Source organism: Agelaius phoeniceus, chromosome 2, assembly GCF_051311805.1.
Source record: "Agelaius phoeniceus isolate bAgePho1 chromosome 2, bAgePho1.hap1, whole genome shotgun sequence".
Classification (NCBI taxonomy): Eukaryota; Metazoa; Chordata; class Aves; order Passeriformes; family Icteridae; genus Agelaius; species Agelaius phoeniceus.
The window spans coordinates 27,433,474-27,451,693 of record NC_135266.1 but is presented as its reverse complement, the minus strand read 5'-3'; the positions used below and the strand labels follow the sequence as shown (position 1 = coordinate 27,451,693).

The 18,220-nt window shown below is 41.9% G+C and overlaps 1 protein-coding gene across 1 annotated transcript in view; it reads left to right on the top strand.

Annotated features, from left to right (window-relative positions):
• SH3RF3 (SH3 domain containing ring finger 3) overlaps nucleotides 1-18,220 on the top strand; it is a 247,410-nt gene that overhangs the window by 166,941 nt on the left and 62,249 nt on the right. Inside the window, exon 4 of the mRNA XM_054655151.2 lies at nucleotides 17,113-17,481. Within this exon, the coding sequence (XP_054511126.2) occupies nucleotides 17,113-17,481 (369 nt within the window). The remainder of the gene's footprint in view (nucleotides 1-17,112; nucleotides 17,482-18,220) is intronic.

Below are 18,220 nucleotides of genomic sequence, written 5' to 3'. Positions count from 1 at the left end.
TGTATTCTTCTATTATATATCTATTATATATATACACATTATTTTTAATCTGTGGCCCGTTTTTCTGCATAACAGCTTGATTTCTTATGTTCCCTTTTGCCTCTATAAATAAAGAACTTTGTGCTCTTTGATTTAATTTCCTATGTAAAATGTAAATTAGTGTGACATTGGGCAGAAAATTTGTCTTCTTTAAATTCGACTGGTTTCCTTTAAGTTCTCTTGATTTCTAGCACCCTTCATAAAGTGATCATTCATACAGATTCTCTAACACTTTCCTCCCTCTTCAGGATACAAAACTGAGTTCCACTGTCACCTTTTGACTTAAATGTCAGGTGTCCCCTGGACCAGCTGAGCACCTCAGCTCTGTAGACCTGTTTGTGTCACTCAGTCCCCTCAGGCTGTGTCTGGACAAGTCAAAGCAGGGCAGCTTTCTGGTTTCTTTGTCAGGGAACACCACATTTGCACTGAAGTTCATCTCAGGTGGGTGCCACCGAGGGGAAGCCTGCATACAGAAATAGGTAGGAGTACTGTCACATTTGAGTCATCCTCCAGCCCAGACAATTATGAGATCTGTGTGAGCCATGGTGAGAGCCAGCATGTAAATTTAGACACAGCTGTAGGTTGTGAAAATTTGCCTTTTGAGAACTGACAGTTTTAGTTACAGGTCTTCTCTTGATTTTACTCTTGCCTACTTTAATTTGAATGAGCTCAAAATTATTTGGATTTATGTGTTAAGACCAATATTTCTATTCATCAAAACCAGATCCAAGTTGTTATCACTTCTTATTGTTTCAGGGTGTGTTAAACCAGAAATTTGTCAGCTCTCATATCCAAAAATATCTTTCCCACCCACCCCTCCTAATTATGAGTAACATCTGAATTTCCTAGACTGTGTTTTGTAAAAATAACTCTCTGGAGCAATTTATAGCAAAAAAACAGGTTTCCAGCACAACCAACTCAAGCACACAACCTTTGCAAATAAGCCCATTTCCTGAGTCTTTCAGAGTCATATAGATCAATTCTATATCTGTACAGGGCATTTTTGAAGTGCTGCTGCTTCCTAGATGCCAAATATTAGGTTCCTTAGGTATCTAAGCTAATCTGATAGCAAGACTTTTGTCTATAGCCACAATCCAATGAAGGGCTTCTGGCACTTCCCCTGCAGAATCCTGTTTGTATCCTGCCTGGTGCAAATGGACTGGGGTCTGGCCTACTGTGTTTTGCATCTGCTGCCACTTCCCTGTGCTCTCAGCACATCAGCCCTTCCCTTCACCTCCAGATCACCTGAACCAGGCTTGTGCTTTAATATATGTTTTCTGGTCCTGGGTGCCTTTCTGTCTCATTTCTGTTATTTCTACTCTGAGTTTTGGGTTTTGCCTCAAAGTTTTTGTTCTTCTGTTATGGTTGAAGGGTTGCTTGTATTACAAAACAATCACTAGTGATGATATCTCTGAAGGACAAAGTAAATAGATAGCACATCTCTTAGAGATAACTGTTGCCTGTGCAACAAATGTGTTGGACTTGGCAGTGATGCTCAGAAGCTTCACAGCACACAACCACTGCAGTGACAGACCCCAGCAATGGTGCAGGTTTCCAAGCACTAGCAATTAGCATTCCCAAGTGAGCATACCCACTGTCCCACAGGGCTCTGAGAGGGGTCTAGAGCCTATCATCAGTAGTCTATGCTCTCTAGAGAAGGTACTGAAGAGATCTTTTGTCTTTTCCAGCCATTGATCACCTTTGACAGCTTCTAAAGATTGTTTCAGCACTGATGACTTCCTGGGATCTTTTTCCTTTTGAAAAGAAAGTATATTTCAGTCCCACTTACCTAGAGCTAATGCATGAATGTATATTAAGAAGCTATATGTCAACAGATACACTGTCTAGAAGTTAATTAAACATAAAATCCTAGAGGATTTCATTATTTCTCACACCAGCATTCTTCATCTTTTTTCCTAGTGTTCTTGTTAGTGCATGTTGCACATCTTAATTATCTTCCTTCTTGGGGAATTAGCTCCCTTCTTAGGGAGCTTTCCTAATGCCTTAAAACTCTGAGTGGGGTTCTTAAATCCAAATATAGACATGGAGGGTCAGTAGGAGGGTTTTGGGAGATGCCCCAGGCAAACTGGCTGCCTTCTCTGCCCCTTTGCTCCTGGGGCTTGGGCATCCAGAGCCCCATGAGCAAAGAGCAAAATGTTTCCATGTGTCTGCCACAGCCCTGATGCTGGGAGTGATCAAAAAAAGTCAGATTAAAATCCCAGATTGTGAAAGGACCTGGCAGAGGTGGAAGCACATGTTATCCTTTGTTGTACCAGTGGTGAGTAAGATGCTCTCCATCAGAGGGACAGGAGGGACAGATGATGAGAGTGACACCAAAAAGGAATTACCAAAGAGTGCCTGTTAGAGCTCCCTCTGATCTTTGTTTTCAGAAGATAGCATGTTGCATAAGTATGATGGAGAGACATGGATTTGACAGATGGACCACTCAGGGATAAGGAATGGTCTGGGTGGTTACATTCAAAGAGCGACAGCCAACACTTTGATGTCCAAGTGGAGAGCAGTGATGAGTGGCATTCCTTAGGGGTCAGTATTGGGACCAATGCTGTTTAAAATGTTCTTTAGTGACATGGAGAGTGAGATCAAGCTCACCCTCTGTAAGTTTGCCACCAAGCTCTGAGGTGTGGTCAACATGCTGGAGGGAAGGGAGGGCATCCAGAGGGACCTAGGCAGGCCTGAGAGGTGGGACCATGCAAACCTCACAAAGTTCAACAAGGCCAAGTGCCAAGGTCCTGCACCTGGGACAGGGCAATCCCAAGCACAGGTACAGATTGCATGAGGAATGGACTGAGAGCAGCCCTTAAAATAAAGTCTTGGAGGTGCTGGTGGATGAGAAGCTCAACAAGGCTTGGCAGTGCACAATCGTAGCCCAGAAATCCAGACACATCCTGGGCTGCATCCAAAGCAGCGTGGCCAGTGGGGCAAGGATGATGATTCTTCCCCTCTACTCTGCTCTCATGAGACCCTACCTGCAGTGCTGCATCCAGCTCTGGGGACCCCAACATAAGGAAGATGTGAACCTGTCAGAACAAGTCCAGAGAAGGGCCACAAAGTCAATCAGAGGGCTGGAACACCTCTCCTGTGACAGGGGGGCTGGAACTAGATCATGCTTAAGGTCCTTTCTGACCCAAAACATTCCGTGTTTTTATGCTTATTCTACTATGGTAAATAGTCACAAATGTGTCTGAGCTTGACCTGTTGAACTTTTAAGAAGAGTAGTTTGAAGAATAACAGTTTCCTGATAGAATGTAGCGATGAATCGGTTTTACCTCTTTCTTTACTTCTTATTGTCACACACGCTGGAATGGTCAAACTGCTTTTATTCTAGGCACAAAAAGATCAGTGAGTGTGTGTGTATGCTGAATGCATGCTTCAAATAATAAAAATAACAGATGAAGTTGGGTTTTTGCCTAAAAATGTCATTAGCTGTGCCAAAACCAGATGTTGAAGTCTGAAATCCTCTGGCATTTTGTTAGGTGTTAGAGCTGAACATTGAAAAAGCCAAATTCAAAAGACTAGAGGAAGAATCTGCAAATTAAACAGGGGAAAATCAGAAACAGAGGAAGATAGTTGGAATTAATTTGGGAATCTCTATCTTTTCCAGATTTTCTCTAGAACACACAGGACTCTTGAAGGCTGATCCCTTGGTGTTTAGTCTATCCTGTAGAAGAAATTGCATTGGTTTTGCTTACTTTATTCCTTTACAAAGTAGACCAGCCATTGTTTATTTTATCTCCTGCTGCATCGTTTTTGTGTGTAATATGGCATTATTTTAATCTGACAAAAGCAAGGGCTGCTGCCAAATGGATTGTCCTGCTTTTAACTCATGTGTGACAATTCTTTCCTTCTGCCCTCCATGTTCCAGGACTACCAGATATATCTGCATGCTGAGATGAATCAGGGAAGTCACTCTGTTGAAAGCTATTCATTTAAGTTGGAGCTGTTTTAGTTTCCAGTCATATCTGTTACTTTTACTGCACAGTCACATGAACATCCTTGCTGATGCAGGGCAGAAAGAGGGAAGATGGGAAAGGAGGCTGTGTGGTACCTCACAGTGCAGGAAAACATGTCTATGAGGCAGCAGCTCCCACCCACAGTTACCCTGCAGTGAGTGCTGCCATTGCACTGTGCTGTAAGCCATCAGGCAAAAATGGTGAGGTGAGGAACGTGAGACTTTGTGCAAGCAACTTCTTCCACCTCCTGGTTGTCCCTTGACTAATCTAATTATTTTATTAAGTTATAATTGTATGACAAAACATACTAGATACTCCATAAACCAGGTTAATAATATTAGTTTTTGCTTAAGTGAGGCTGGAGGGAGTGTCCTGCTCTAAATCTGACTTTGAAGTCTTCCGATCTGTTTAGACACAATTGAATCAAATTGACAGGAAATTTCATGAGAGACCTTTCTATAATAGAATTTTTCTGTAACAGAATTTTTCTGGAAACCTTGGGACAGAGCAAGAGAGGTGCCAGAGCATTCAGATAGTGATAGACTCATGCTGGAGGTATTCTTCTCTTATCCCATGGCTAAAGGGATGGCCCTGAGGGAAGAGGCAGCTCTGTTTCTCAAGAAGAAAGCAACCATGCTGAAGGAGGGGGAACACTCCCTGATGGTCATCTCCTTGATCCCTTTCTCTGGTCTGCTTCAGCCTCAACATAGCAAGGAATTTATAGTAATGATTTCCTCTTGTATCCTTTTCCTAGCCCAGGAGGAAGGACAATGACTCTAACCTTTGAGAAATCATTTCCTCAGCATCTTCCCTCCTTGCTCCAGTCTAGTGCTTAGATTTGCCTGTTCCCAACCAAAGCCTTTCACTTCCATAGGTGCATTGCTCAGGAAAGAGATGTGTGTGGATATATTGGTTTGGTGGATGCAAGATTTTACTATCCCTCAATATATGAACTATGGGAGTGGAAGAAGAGCTATAGAGATTATTAATACTGAATTCCTGGAAATCTCCCAGGCCAAATGAGATCTGAGAGCTCTTGGTACTGACACTGAGCTTCTCTGCCCGAAAGCACCTGGGGGGCTGTCATGGTTTAACCCTGGCCAGTTACTGCTTAGGGGTTACTGCTCTGTCTCAAGCACAAGGTTTTGTCCTATGGGGATCCTTGAAGGCACAAAAGCACTCCTGAGGGATGAGATTAAGGTCGAGGTAAAGGCAGCTCCACAGCATTCCAGTGACACACAGGTCTGCCTTTGCACAGAGGAGCTCTCACTAAGCACATACCTGAGTTTTCAGTGCAGTACTCAGTACACAGTTAACTGTGTTACTTTCTCTTTGGCCACTGGTTAAAGAGGGAGCATTGTACTTTCATGGCAAGTAATAATGACATTGCCAGTGGGAATCACATCCTCCTGAGTGGTTTCATTCATTCATGTAGCTGGCAGTTCTACCAGTCTTTGTCCAACCTGATTGCTGAGCATTTACAAAGACCAGACTCTCATCAGGTCATACCCTGATTATGGCTACAGCCTTTTTGCATCCTTAGCAAATGCAGACTTGCCTCATTCTTGACAATCTGATGCTGTGTCTAATGACATCTGTTGGTACTCCTTCCTTTCTCTCTGGAGTCTTTTTCTGTCCTCTAGAGCCCATAAAGCTCACCCTTACTTGCAACCCTTTGCTTAGTCATTACTCTCTGACTATTGTCTTTTATTTATTACTGAATGCCAGCTGTGACAATCACTTTGTCAGTTTTTTAATCCCAATTTTCTTCCATAGTGCTCTGTTCTTCACTGTTGTGATGAATGCTTCAAACATCTGCATCAGAATTGCTCCTCCAGATCCTTCTCTAAAATTGCTCTTGGCTGTGATGGCTAGAGAAGATGTATGTTGTGCAAAATCCTCTGTCCATCTTGCTAATAAGACTGTTGCATTGTATATTTTGTCTATAACTATACACTGTCTCTTGTCCCCATCCTAAATTGTACTTCCTTTGGGCCAAGAGCTGTCATGTTGCTCTTTGTTTGCATAATGCTTCTCACAATGGAGTTCTGATGTGTGGTAGGAGCTTTTCAGCATTTAATGGCAAAAATAAGTATGAATAAATGTTTCTGTGTGACTGCATCACACAACGTGGTCACAGTTTGCAAAATTTCAGTTTCCTTGAGACAACTTGTCTCTCTGCCTACGGAATGTAAGTGCAATGCAGGGCAGACTGTTTTCAGAAAGGAATGCGTTAGGAAAATATTTGAGCTTGAGTAATCCCACAAACAGGAAAAAAACCCCAGTGTTCTGCAGTTTCAGAAAGATTTCCTACTGTGCAGACTTTTTGCTAGCCCATTCCTTTTGCCATCTCAGAGCTCAAACAGCATGGCCTAGAGCAGTGGTTTTCCAAATTCCTTCCACTTGTAGCATACTAGCATAAACAGCATTTGCATATGGATGTCATAAAAGTGACTAATGCTGGCAATCATCGTACTTTATTGCAGTAATGTGACACATGTGCCTGAGCATCCTAAATGATCTGCTCCAAGCTCACTGGGGCTGAAGAAATGGCACACCTCTTATCTAGCAGTGACACCTGTGGCAGAGCAGGCTTGGACAGAAACCAGAACATTGATCCAGCTCCAGATGGGTGTACAAGAGGCAAAGGCACTGGCTGCTTCACTGCATCATTCCACTGCACTGGGTGTGCATCCTTTACCCTAAACCAGAAAGTAAACCCAAAAAGTTGAACAAGTAACATTTCTAGTTTGTTAGCCAGAGAGTTCAATCTCCTTTTGACTGCAGTTGTTGGAAGTCAATGAAGAGACCTCCCACTCTGAACTCAACCTTGCCCCTAATCATATTTGAACACCTCAGATTCTCCAAAGAGGTCTATAAATGGTTCTTTTAGGTGAGGGGCAGTGAGTCATGCCATGAGTGTGAGGTTGAGTGCTGCCATTTTCAGTCACGAATTTGCAGAGTTTAGGGAATTTATCACAGTTCACCTTTGTCAGATATTTCTTCCACAAGGTGAGGGGGGAGGGTTGTGAACCCAATTGCATCATCATATAGCACAGAAAACTTATTTTCATGTCTTAAGACTAGCTTTCAATTACTGGTCAGGCTTCCAAAAAAAATGAGATGTGCCTGTTGTGCAGGGTGCAATATGCCATGTGCAATGGCCCCTGCCCCATAATGCCATCCCAGTTCATTGTCTGCCTTTTAGCAGTATGACAGAAATATAGAGGTCCCCAAGGTGAGACAGGGCTATGTAAAAATCATTTTAAAATAACTGGTCACTGCATAGAACAAAAAAGGATGCAAATGCTCCCACTGAGGAAAAAGAGCCATTCTGCTGTACCAGGCATCAGCACATCTATGCAGGAAGAAGGTGCTTTAAATGTGCAGGCAATTCAAAGCAGAGTTTGCACTGTAATAACCACAGGAGACACAAACTCAGGCTGTCAAGTCATGTCTCCCTCAGCACAATTCCTTTTTTTTATCTGTGTGCATAGCTAAGAAGACCAGTCTCCCTGTCACAGAAACCATTCATGTATCCTGGTGCAGCTGCCCTTTTCAAACACATAATTAATCCCCCATTTCAGAGAAGCATCTCAGAACTCTCCCTCTAGGGAATCATCCCATAGCTTGGTGAAACAGCAGCACAATCTGTCCTGTCTCATACTTTCACCCCAACTGGCAAATAGCAAACCCAAAGGCCGGATGCATCTCTCCAAAGATGCAGCAGTTTTGTGACAGATGGCTGACATCCATTGGCTGCTTCCAGAGAAACATGCAGTGTGACCCTGGAGCTGGTGCAGGAGCCCTCCACCACAACCAGCAACCTTGCTTTATAGCCAGCTGTAGCAGGAGCTCCATGCACACAGAATCTCACTATACAGCCCCATGGGATGTCACACTGTTGCAAATGCCATGTACCACATGCAGCAGTCCTTTTCTGTCTTGTATTTGGAAGCAGAAGCCAGAACACTGTGTAGAAAAAAGGTGTCTAAATATAGTACACACAGGGCAAAGGCTGTTTATCACAACCCTTTAGTGCCAATATCTGCTTGAATTGTGTATACCTTGGTTCCTTTTATAAGCAATTGAACCAAAACATTTTCTTGGCATTTGCTTTCATTCTTCATTTCCACTTTATCAGAGATAGAGAGTACAGTGCATTTATTTGTATGCAATTCCCCACAGGTAATCTTCAGTTGCAGCACATAAAACTTAATTTTCCCTGATTGCACAAGATTTCTTATTCTACACGAAGTTGTAAATCACTGCAACAAAGACTCCTTGCTTGTTCAGCGTAGGCAAAGCATTGCATTACTTGAAAAATTACTTTGGCTTTCCCATAGGCTCCTTGTGCTGCAATTCCAAGAGCTTCCACGACCTCCAAGGATTTATCCAACTTCCTGCTTTCTGCAGATAGCATTGATGATGTGAGGTGATGGTGTAGGTCTTCTTCTTATTACCCACTAGAACACTTTTCTTATCAAATTTATAAAGGACTTCAGCAAATACATGTTTTTGTTTTTGTTTTTTTTCTTTCCTCCTTATGTCTCATTAAGCTAGAAGCAAGGGTTTTCCTTTAAAAAATGACATGGTATTGTTGCTTCTTTCACACAACCCTGATCATTCCAAAACCAGCCTTTTCAAGAACTATATTTCCAGGAACAAATCTGAGAGTATGAGCAAAAGGGTACAATGTCATGTCTGGTAGCATGTGTGCACAGTGCAGCTATTAGGAAGAGAAGGGTCTCTGCAACAACATGAGCATGATGTTCCTGGTTCACAATCCCATTTATAATTACTTGGGGCCACACGCCATAATTTGGAAGCCATTTGTTTAAGACTTCCAGGCTTGATGCATGTATTAACTCTGAAGATATCCTCTGCCCTTAGTTGGTGGCATTTAACTTCCTTAGTTGGTGGTATTTAACTTGGCCATTTTCCGTCAATTCTTAATTTTATGGGGATTGTTGATCACTTGAGTAAGCAATAGCACAGGAGCCTTTTGAAACATTAAGGAAGGAAGGAGGTAGAAAGTTGCCTGAAAACTCTAAAAACACAAAACTTGACTCTTTTTAAAGATATTGTGTAGAGTTTACATGTGATCCATACAGGTCTGCTCCAGGATCTAAACAATCTTTCCTAGCCTGTGCTGAAGTTTTTAGGTACAGCTGTGGAAGTTTTCACAAGTGAAGGGCTTTCTAGATGCAGCACAAAACTCCTTCAGAGGGCTTCCCTTCCTTGCAGTAACTGGCTGCAATGATACAGGGCTCATACAGGTGCCAGGTTTTGGTAAGGAATGAGGACATCACCTGAACTGCTCTTCAAAGCCTCCTGACTCATCCAGGTCCCTGGCTGCCCAGAATAAGGCTGCTCACACTTCTGCTAGCACCTGCCTCTTCCCTCATGGTGCAGGTGGATACCTGGACTCAGAAAGGGAGTCACAAAGGTTTTCCAGTTTACAAGAACAACAGTGAAAGATACTCAGCACAGCCAGAAAGCTGGTGGCTTTCTATTTGGAAAGTGTTAGTGTTGTTTCAGGTCTCCCATGGCTATTCCCCTACACAGGAAATTTCAGCCAGGAGTCCAAGTACCCCGTTGAACTCCTAAAACACTGTGGCTTTGGTAATTTCTTGTCTTAGCTGAGAAACATCATCTGCAAAACAATTTCCTGATGGACATCTTGTCAAAACAAGCAAGTTCCTGGGAAATACTTAAGTTCCAATGAGTTTCATTTTTTGATGAAAAAATAGTTTGTCAGTAAAATCTACACAAGCTTCAACAGGGACTCTTCTGGTACTGAAATTGGTGCCAGATGGGCACCAGTCCTTCCACTGTTGAAGGCAGCTGGAGTTTTGCCACTGACTTCAAAGGAATTAGGATCAAGCCCATGAATTCATGACTGCACTTTTTATTTAGCTTTCTGAATAATTTATAAGTAAAAATAGGCTGTATTCTCCCACTCTTTCTGATGTTGAGTAAAGCTGTATTTGGTTACACTTCTTGCTTTCAAAGTAGCTTTGGTGCAGTTATGAGTGTCTCATTATGGAAAAGGGTGTCTATAGGGGACAGATAGAAGGAAAAAGGAAATCCTTAGGCATATCGAAGGCACACAGCAGATCAGAGATTCAGAGATGACAGATCAGAGCAAGAGAGTCCTCATACTTAGCGCCAAAGGCTAAATAGCTAGCATTGTTTCAGGAAGTGGAGGGGGATCTAGAAGGCATACTTCTTTTTGGTAAGGTAATCTATTTTTAATGATATTGCATTTAGTTTTATTTTCTTTCTTCTCACTTCTTTACACATTAGTTTCCATTAGGTTTCTTTCTGTGCTTAACTCCTAAACAGATAATGCATTTTTGTGGGATACACCAAACTTGTTCTCCACCACTGCAGACCATTTTCCTTCTTAAAACTATTCAGAAAAAAAGGGGAAAGAAAAAAAATATTCCCAGTTCACCACCCAGGGCTTAGTGTTTACTTCTGCTGCACGCATCATTTATTTTCATTCTGCACGATCATGATGACACGCTCGTCCAAGCACATGCTGTTCTAATATGCTACATTCCTTCAGCCCCTCAGTGCGTTAGAAGTGACATTGCTGCTAAATGAGAAAGATCTTGTAGGACAGGCAAATAGATTGCTAAGTACTGCTGCCTTTCAAAGACCCATGTTGTAGACAAAAATGATTGGCTTGCTTTTTCTGGACTATGCATCGTTGTGTATGTGGATGGGCCTGGTTAGGAAGGCTGTCTGCTGTAGGGTTTTAGGGACTTCGTTCCTTGAGAACATGCTGACATATTCAGCAGGCCTTTGGAAAAGAGAACGAGATGTATGCCTCAACCTATGGCTGGAGGAACAGAACACTTGAAGTTTGAGATATATCCTAGGAAAGTATTTCTGCAGCTATCATTTCATTTGAATCTGTTCAAGCAAGCACATGTACTGCGCTTCTTTTATTTTCTGGGTGAATGGAATAACTCTGCTCTCAATCACAGTGTGGGTTTCAGAAATCTATCTTCCATGATGGATAAACCACTTGCAGAAAATCTGTTCCAAATTTGCTTGTTCCTCTCTGGCAATAAATTAGAAAAGGCAATAGTGGATTGTTAGAGATTAACACAAAACCATCAAGTACTGCTTTGGTATATCTATAATATTTTCTCCTAAACTGTGCCTTGCTAATTACTCTTCATAAGATAGTGCCTAAATGAATAATTGTGGTAGGATTTTGTAGGTTTTGCTGAATTAATTTAAATTGTCTGTGGAGAACTTTGGAGACTTTCTCTAAACACTTTTAAATCAGAATTAACTAAACACAAAAGATTAAAATTATAGATACATTCAGTATGACTTGGTCAAAGAGGCTTCGGCACAAATTTGTCTGCTAATATCCTACTAGTAAGCTCTTGGAATTGCTGTGTGTCCTTCTGTACTAACCTACCGAAGAACATGTAAAGTATCAGGTAAAGAAAGTATTCTGTACTTCCTCCTAATGTCCATTTGAGTCAAAGGCTGTTTTGTTACTTGGCTAGAGCAGAAGAAAGATTGTATCCTGCATTTGCCAGTAGGGATAATAGTAAGGAAAAGCAGTTTTAGCTTTCTGAAAGACTACTTTTTGGGTCTGAAAATGCTTTTACAGATGCAGTCCTCTCAGGAACCCAGCAGAGACAGAAGAATCTTGTATAGTTATGCCCTTAGTTACTTAATAATCTCAGTGTGCTTCAGAATATAAATTATAATACTAGCAAACTTGTTTAATGAGGGCACTTTATGAACTTAGTAATTCCTGAAAGTACCTACTCTGAAGTGAAAATGCAGTAATAAATTCAGACTGTTTATTTTAATCACAAAATCAGATATGGAACTGCAAGTTGCCGAAGTCTCCGCAAGGCATAAAATAGGGATGTGCACGATCTTCTCAATATTTATGAACCATAAAGTATAAAAATCAGCAGTCCCTAGGTGAAAATATTTTCAATCTTTCAGGGGGACATTGTGAAGATGTTTTATTAATAATTTTAATTTTGTTTTCTACTCTGCTCAGTGGTTCCTTTCTAAAATCTTGAGCATGATATTTTTTTCTTTCCAATTTGTTCTTCTGTACTGGATATGTAGAGATTTGAGGGGATTTGTAACTTTTTGCTTTTAAAACTGGTTTGAATCTTATATCTGTATTTGAACAGCACCATTCTTTAGCTAATAGTTTCCATAAAGACAGAAAACAAAGATTTTGTAGCAAGTGAAAGTCTTAATAAAGTGTACTTTCTGGTCCAAATTGGCTCCAATTTATCAAAATACTGAATCACATGTGTAAAATTGAGAATTTAAGCAATCTTTTCTGATTTAGAGAAGAATGACATTTTAGTCACACATTAGTAACACTTTGGTCTGCACAGTATCAAGTACATGCTGAAGTATATTTGTAAGCCACACAGTGAGGTCCTGTCTTTGGCAGGGCAAATGTCAGTCAGAAATTAATCCCTTACCCAGACCTAAATGACTAGAAAGTAAGAGTATTCAATAGCAGAGTAATCCTCCTTCTTACAGCAGACAGCACTATCAGGGAAACACCACAACCCAGGAGCTGCTGTTGTGATCATGGTGTATCAAAGTGTCCCTGGGAAGTCTAAAGTGGGATAGGATAATTTTGCCACTAACATGGATTAGTAAATGCACTGGCGTATTTGTCAAGGGAGATGTAGTAAGGATAAATTATTTAAATCTGACCTAAATTCCCCATGTTTCTCTCTTGTTGTATAATAATAACAACAATAAATTCCAAAGTAATAATCTGCTATTTGAACTAAACCTAGAGTTAATTTTCACCCACATTGGACAAGAAGTAGGTTTTCCTTACTCTTCATTCCATCTGGGATATGTAAGTAGGTGCATAATGGTGCCCATTAAAACTGTAGTTCATTAAGTCATATTGGGATATAAAGGACATATTTGGTCCCACGTGGGACTGTCAGTGTAGATGACAGTTTCTCTCCTGTATCCACTCATCCTTAAAAGAGAAAGAAGTTGAAAGCATTTATAGGCGGACCCTTTTAAACCCACATGTATTAGAAATTAGAAGTGTGTGTGTATATGTGTGCATGCAAGCACATGCAACAGAGACTGAGAGAAACTCACCATAATACATTCTGCAGAAAAAAAAAAAAAAAGATATTTATGTGGAGACTAATAAAAAATAATTTTGGCAATGGAGAAGTCCTGTATGGTGTATCTTAATATTTGTCACCTGTGTGGTAAAGTCACAGGTAGAGTATCTAAGACAATCATATCTAAGACAGTCAAAAGCCACAAGAAGGAAAAAACCTCTCCCTTAATTCATATCACATGGGCTCTCTGCTTGGACACTAATGTCATGACAACTTGCATTGTGGCAAGGTGGAGACTATGGCTTCCTGATCAAGGCCACCAAATTTTTAATGAAGAGCACTTGATTACTGCTCCCATTGTAGGAAAAGGTTGTTTGGAGGTGAACAAGGCTCTGCGCACAGAGGTATTCCACTCCTACCCTTCTTCACTCCCAAAACCAGATGAGCTGGAGCTGTCTCCAGTATGATTACTCACAGCTGGGGAAGGTCTTCCTGAGAAATAGGGACAGTAGCTCCATGAACTGAGGCTGGTGCATCCTTATCTCAGCATGCAGGACTCACAGCCAGTAGTCACTGAGACACTGTGAACAGTTTTACTGCGCCATCTCATCACATCTCGTGCATGATAAAGTTCCTCAGATAATATAAGGCTTGCTGTTGCAAGATTTTGCCTTTCTAGACAGGATTGCAGGGCTGCTGGGAATGTTTGACTGGTTTGGCATTCAAATCCAAGCCTTATCCCTCTAAATCCTATGTCAAGTTTCCTAGGACATCCCCTTTGCAAAGAATGGATTTGGGGTAAAATCAGTCTCTCTGCAGTCTCAAGGGCATAAGTCTCAAGTCACTTTGGGCTTATCAGGACCACAAACACAAATGTAAGATCTTTCTAGAGAAGGAATCAAAACTGAGTGAGAAAGTTGAGTACTGGTCATAAGAGCTACAGGCTTCCAGAAATGTCAAATTCCTGACACTGACTGTGGGTCAGAACTTTCCATTAAGCTTCTCATCTGGAAGCAAATCTGCCTGAAGATCAGATGACAGACACCAGAAAGCAATACTTGTTTACATATTCAGAGTTTAAAATAAGAAATTTGCAATCATGTTTATGTTTAAAAAAAAGGTTTCTAAAAGATTTTGTGAAGAGGAAGAACTGTTTGCTTTTACAAAGTAGTAAGCAGACTTTTCTCTGGCATTCATAGCCTATTTGGGAAGTACTTTCCAGCATCTGTGGGCAAAGCTGTTTAAAAACAGTTCTCTACAAAAATAAAGTTGTAAGGCTATAAAGCATTTTTTATCTTGGCAGACCAAAATAGTTTTTTCCCAGTATTTCAGGAAGCCTCTGACATTCTCAAAAGTTCATTAGCTCGACTGTTTGGGGAAGAGTTTTCTTTCTGTCTTCAATCTTCTACTGATACAGAGATTTACTTTTGTTTATATCAATACAGGGTTATTTTTTATCACTTCATGTTTAGATGCTTGCTTTCTTATTGACATTTCAAGTAAGTGCCACTTTGAACAAAAAAGTGAGGGATTTTATTGTTTTAAAAAGAACAGCTTCAGTGTTAAATTGGATTCCAGACAGTGGGATTTATACTCTAACTCTTACAAGATATTCATATCAAGAGCACACTGTAAAATCAGAAGTTCTAAATTCTTTTTTTAAGTCTATTTTTTCCTATCTCAAAAAGTTAAAATGTGTTCTTTTTCTTCTTGCTGTTGATTAGCAAAAATTTCCTCAGCCTCTGCTGTCAAAGAGTCATACATATTTGATAGCTTTATCCTTTTCTCCTTAATATTTCAAGTAATTCAGCTAGACTATCTTCATCAATGGGGTAAGCAGAGCTGTAACACCTATTTAAGGGAGGGGAGCCATCTGGTTTCCTTGCAACTTGGAGCCTGCTGGCAAATATTAGGTTGTACCAATTTAGAGCATGATGAAGTGGGAAATAATGGACGTTTCTGAAGAATCTGAAATAGGATCAGCTGTTATCGGCGAAAATTGGCAGGTGCAGTGCACTATGCTGGCTGTAAGCATGGTCTCAAGTTGGACAGTGCAGCTGGGAAAATGACTTGCTAATTGAATGGTTGCAGGACTCCCAACAGCTCTGAAAGTAGTGGAGCATCATTAATTGGAGGCTCTTGGTTGACTTAGTGGAAGCTGTCACAGAAAGAAGGATCCTGCAAGTTGAGGTTTACTTTCTAGGTTAGTGTTCTGTTAAACTGAATGAGTCCTCGTGGAGTCAGAAGTGCTTTCAAACTCAGGAGGACCAGCCTAAGGCTAGCAACATCTATTTTATTTACAGCATGGTGACAGCGGTTGGGAGGCATAAAAGATACGCAATTACACATTTCTTTAACTGCATGTTTCTGTTGTTATCTTTCCCTTCCCTCTCTTTTTCCCTTTTATTTCCACTTGTGTTAGGTTTCAAAATTGGCTTGGCTTGGAGCAGAAATTATTCTTTTTTTTTCCTATTTAGAGCCTTGGAAGATTGTGTCCTCAACTGCTTCTTGGATGCTGCCATAATTCATAAAAGTAGTTATAGAATAAGAACTGGCCTTATTTTGGTCCAGAATAGTATTACATACACCTCTGGTTTATGTGGGTCTCAGAATAGCAGTGAATGCAAAAGCACGTGTGCATTAGTTGTGGCTCCCATTCTTATATGTTGTTTTTGTTCATTAAATGCAAACATATTGCAATGTATCCTAGTTTAATATAAAGGTCTGTGGGCAAAATGTGGCATTTTCCATCAGCTGTTAACATCCCTCGAGAGAAGATGTATTGGCAATGAGTGCTGTGCAGAAAGCATTGCTGACTTCAGAGTGCACTTCATGTATCATTAGTGACGGTAGCATCCCTGAGCACCTGAAATCTCTCCAGCCATGTACAGTGTAGCTTTCCTGGATGAGTTATGGAAGCTAGGAGGTAAGAGACTTCAGTGACAGGGTTGCACCATCCAGCATGCCTCTGGCCTGCAGAGACACGAGGTTATCTGTGAGTGTGGATTGGATGAGGAACAGCAGGCTGAAAGCTGGCCTGAGCCTCCTAGTGCAGAGTTCATGGGCTGTAGATCAAGTGTTAAACTCTTCAAAAGAACTGATGAAACCACTTTTTCAAGCTGGATTCTAAGCAAAACTTGCAGTGGCCATCAAGCTCTTTCAAAGTTTAGGTGATACATCTAGGGAAAATGCATTCAGTTTGCATCTGCATTTGGATAACCTGTGTTAGGTGGGAGGGAGGGACATGAAATTGGCAAGATTTGGAAGTTGTACCTTTGGATCAAAACCATGTGTGGCAAACATCAAGCACAGGCCTGTGATGGACCTGAGAATAGCAAAACATTGATGAAGAGACTCCTGCCTCCTTCCCCAGGCTCTGACTCAGCACCCTGGGACAAGCTGTTTTGGGGAATGCTGTGTTTTTAAATATTGTAGCTTCATGTGGACCAATTTATGGTGTCTGGTTCTAACTTAACTCTTCTGGATGCTTACTTTGCCTCTTTTGATCTTCCTGACATTAACAAGTGGATGGAAATAATTCATCTGGCCTCATAAATCACATAAATTCATAGAATCATAGACTCATTTAGGTTGGAAAAGACCTCTAAGACCATCCAGTCAAACTGTTAATTCAGCACTGCCAACCCACCCTTAAACCATGGCCTTGAAGTGCCATGTCTATTGAGTCTTTGAAATACCTCCAGGGACAGTGATTCCACCATTTTCTTGGGCAGCCTGTTCCAATGCTTGACAACCCTTTCAGTGAAGAATTTTTTCCTAATATCCTATTCTAAACCTCCCCTGGCACAACATGAGGCCATTTCCTCTTGTCCTGTCAGTTGTTACCTGGGAGAAGCCAATCCTCACCATGCTACCACCTCCTTTCAGGTGGTTGTAGACAGAGATAAGGTCCCGCTGAGCCTACTTTTCTGCAGTGGAGGGAATCTCATCACTCTCTACAACTTCTTTATCTATCTCTTTTCCTCCCCACACAGCTGAATGAATCTGCCAAGCAGCTCATGGAGATGGACAAGACGTGCTCGGCTGCGGCCTCTGGCTGTGACCTGCCGCTGGCCACGGAGACGGTGGCGGTGGCGGCGGCGGCGGCGGTGGGTCTGGCTCCGTGCTCCACGCTGGCCGCTGCGGGGGCGGCCGGCGCGGCCCAGAGGCAGGTGGAAGGCAAGAAGAACGCCAAGAAGCGCCACTCCTTCACCGCCCTCAGCATGACTCACAAGTCCTCCCAGGCCGCCAGCAACCGGCACTCCATGGAGATCAGTGCCCCTGTCCTCATCAGCTCCAGTGACCCACGGGCAGCTGCCAGGATTGGGGACCTCACCCACCTCTCCTCCAGTGCCCCAGCCCAGGTAAGGTGGGGTGCAGGGGGGGTTTGGGCATCCTTAGCAGGTGGCAGGCCCTTGGGTCACCTCTTCCAAAATGGCTCACCCTCGCATGAAGCAGTCACAGGTGCTGTCATCCTGGTGTGACAGTACTGGGCACCTTGCATTAATCACTGGGCAAGCGTGAGAAGCCAGAGGATAAGGCTAAATTGGATTCACATTACTGCAACAATTTAAAAAACAAAAAGTAATCCTACAATCTGTTAGAAGCAATGCAACTGTTACAGCAGTTTCTGTTGTAGGAGGGAATAATTTTGAGTGATCCCATTACCCTGAACATAACTGTTACTCTGCAGGGTAGCAATGTCAGTATGAAATTCACACACTGGGGATAAAAAAAGATTTTTGGAATAATTATTTCTGTACGGATCACTGGAGGATGAGCAAATGTGCTGCACTTTGACAAGTGTTGTACCCTGCAAGTAGCTGCTGTTCAGAAAAACCCAAGGAGTTTTTAAACCATCACACATACTGAGAGTGCAGCAGCCCTCTCCATCCTTCCCCCTCTCAAAGGAGGAAGCAGAAGAGCACCCTCCCAGACACCCCCACAGGTCCCAAAAGGAGCTTCCAAGAGGCTGCTTCTGGGGCCCTGGCAGAAACAGGAGCCAAACTTACCAGGGGTGCACTGAAACCCTTTGCAATTGCCTGCTATTTCTATGGATAAGGAAATTCAACTGGCAATTTGCAGTTTGAAGATGTAGAAGAG